Consider the following 2160-nt stretch of genomic DNA (forward strand, 5'->3'; position numbering starts at 1 on the left):
CGGCCACCAGGCGCTCGCATTCGAGCCCCAACCCCAGGCCTGGCTCCAGGGTGGGGCCCCGGCTGCGCCATGCTGGGCGACGTCACGGTCCTTGATTTTAATCTATTCATAAAGGGCTTTTGAACCGATCTTAGTTTGACCCGTCACCCAGGACCTGTTTGCCTTGGGAGACCCTACCAGGGACATATAGCCCCCGACAACATAGCTCCTAGGATCACTCGGGTACTCAAACCCCTCCAACACAATAAGGTGGCGGTTAAAGGAGGGGACAGCCAGCTCAAACGCCTGTATCTTGAAGCGGCATCATATGCATTTCGTCATGTGTTGTCTTTGATGAGGGTGTGTGCATGAAGCGACAAAAGTAGCAGCTTATAGTCTGGAAAGTACGGTATTATGGATGCATGCATGCACTGCTGAGGTACACAGCTGTACTGACTGGCTGAAAGGACTCCAGTGTAGACATGGAGTAATATAGGCACAGTTGAGTGTCAGCCTGTTCTAAATATGTGGGTGTGAAATGGTCAGTCGTCAGGAGTAACTGCAGATGTGCTCTGGCTTAGAATGTATTTTTTGTTCAAGGCAAATGGAGGCAGCAAATAAACATGTTACAGTGGAAGATGATTAGTCTTAACAAATGATTTCTCTCAATAGAGTTGTTGCTTGTAAATGGGCAGAGAAAAATCGGTACCAACAAAAGGCTTCCAGGTGGGGTAACAAAAGCTGAAGTTTGGAACATGCACACAAAAATGCACATACACAAAGTATAAATAAAAGTTACTTGTGTCCCCAACACAGTTCAGTAATAAAATCCTAGCACACTATTTATCATCTTCCTGCGCTGTCAGCTGAACACAGCAGTAGAGGAGTTTCAGAAGTAGCTGAGCTGGCTTCACTGACTGTTAGCACCAGTGAACATGAGGCCGCCCACCAAGAGTCGGGGTCTGTCGGAGGTTTCTTCCATTAAAGGGGGTTTTTCCTCCCCGCTGTCACAAAGTGCTGCTCGGGGGATTTGTTGTTTTTCCTCTATTATAATAATAATAATAATAATAATAATAATATTGGTAAGGTCTAGACTTTACTTTTGTAAAGTGTCCTGAGATGACTTTTGTTGTGATTTGGTGCTGTACAAATAAAACTGAATTGAAATTGACACAGGTCACACTGCCCTGCCTTGTGCTGCCCTCCTATCCAGTGCTCTTCTCTAACTTTGATTACTGTTAGCTTTATGCGCAAGTCAGTTTGAGACGAGACATGGCTTGCCAAGTTTGAGGCAAAAAAATAAAAAATTTAAAAAAAAATTCAATTTGTCAAAATGTGTGATGAATCTTTGTTTGGTGATTTGAATTTGGGGCCCTCCGGCACTGAGCAATGTGATCATGCTGTTGTGATCTCTTCAGGTATGGCTATTTTCCTGAAGAATGTGGCGTTCCACGGCATCCTGCTGGATGCTCTGTTTGAAGAGGGCAACCAGGAGTGGGAGGAAGTGTCCCAGCTGCTGAAGGAAGGCATCATGGGAGGTGTAGTTCAACCTCTAAAGACAACAGTGTTTGAGAGAGACCAAGTGGAGGAAGCATTCAGATACATGGCTCAGGGCAAGCATATTGGGAAGGTCCTCCTGCAGGTTAGTCTCTCTGACCTTCAATCTTTGACATTAGTGTAGTGTGAGGACACTAGATTGTTCATAATGAACCAACCTCTCATCATATTTGAGGAAGAGAGCACTGAAAAATAACTCCAAGTGCGTGTTGGTTTCTGATTTAAAATGAATAAAATATGTGGTAAGATCAAAAGTGAAAAAGACTACAAAAACAAAAATTAAAAGTTCTTATTAGTTGCTCCCTTCACACAGGTTCGTTGTGAGGAGAGAGGTGGAGCAGTAGAAACTGCTTCCCCTTCACCTCTTCCTGCAATCTGTCGCACCTTCTGCCTGGCCTCCAACTCCTACATCATCACTGGCGGACTGGGGGGCTTCGGCCTGGAGCTCGCTGAGTGGCTGACGGAAAGAGGAGCCCGCAAACTGGTGCTGACTTCCAGATCTGGCATCAGGAATGGTAATGCACAAAGAGATAAGGCTGCTAAAAGTGCTACTCAGTGTTCATTTCGTGAGTGAAAAGTAGGACAATTGACGACCTGTTCTTCAGGATGAAATTGAGGCTAAGT

The 2160-nt window shown here is 45.2% G+C and overlaps 1 protein-coding gene across 4 annotated transcripts in view; it reads left to right on the forward strand.

Moving 5' to 3' along the window:
* fasn (fatty acid synthase) overlaps nt 1-2160 on the forward strand; it is an 84283-nt gene that overhangs the window by 69025 nt on the left and 13098 nt on the right. For all 4 annotated transcript variants that reach the window (XM_020608886.1, XM_020608884.1, XM_020608885.1 and 1 more), the window contains 2 exons: nt 1398-1621; nt 1850-2051. In XM_020608886.1, coding sequence (XP_020464542.1) covers nt 1398-1621; nt 1850-2051 — 426 coding nt within the window. The remainder of the gene's footprint in view (nt 1-1397; nt 1622-1849; nt 2052-2160) is intronic.

The sequence above is a fragment of the Monopterus albus genome, unplaced genomic scaffold (assembly GCF_001952655.1).
Source record: "Monopterus albus unplaced genomic scaffold, M_albus_1.0 scaffold96.1, whole genome shotgun sequence".
In the NCBI taxonomy this organism is placed as follows: domain Eukaryota; kingdom Metazoa; phylum Chordata; class Actinopteri; order Synbranchiformes; family Synbranchidae; genus Monopterus; species Monopterus albus.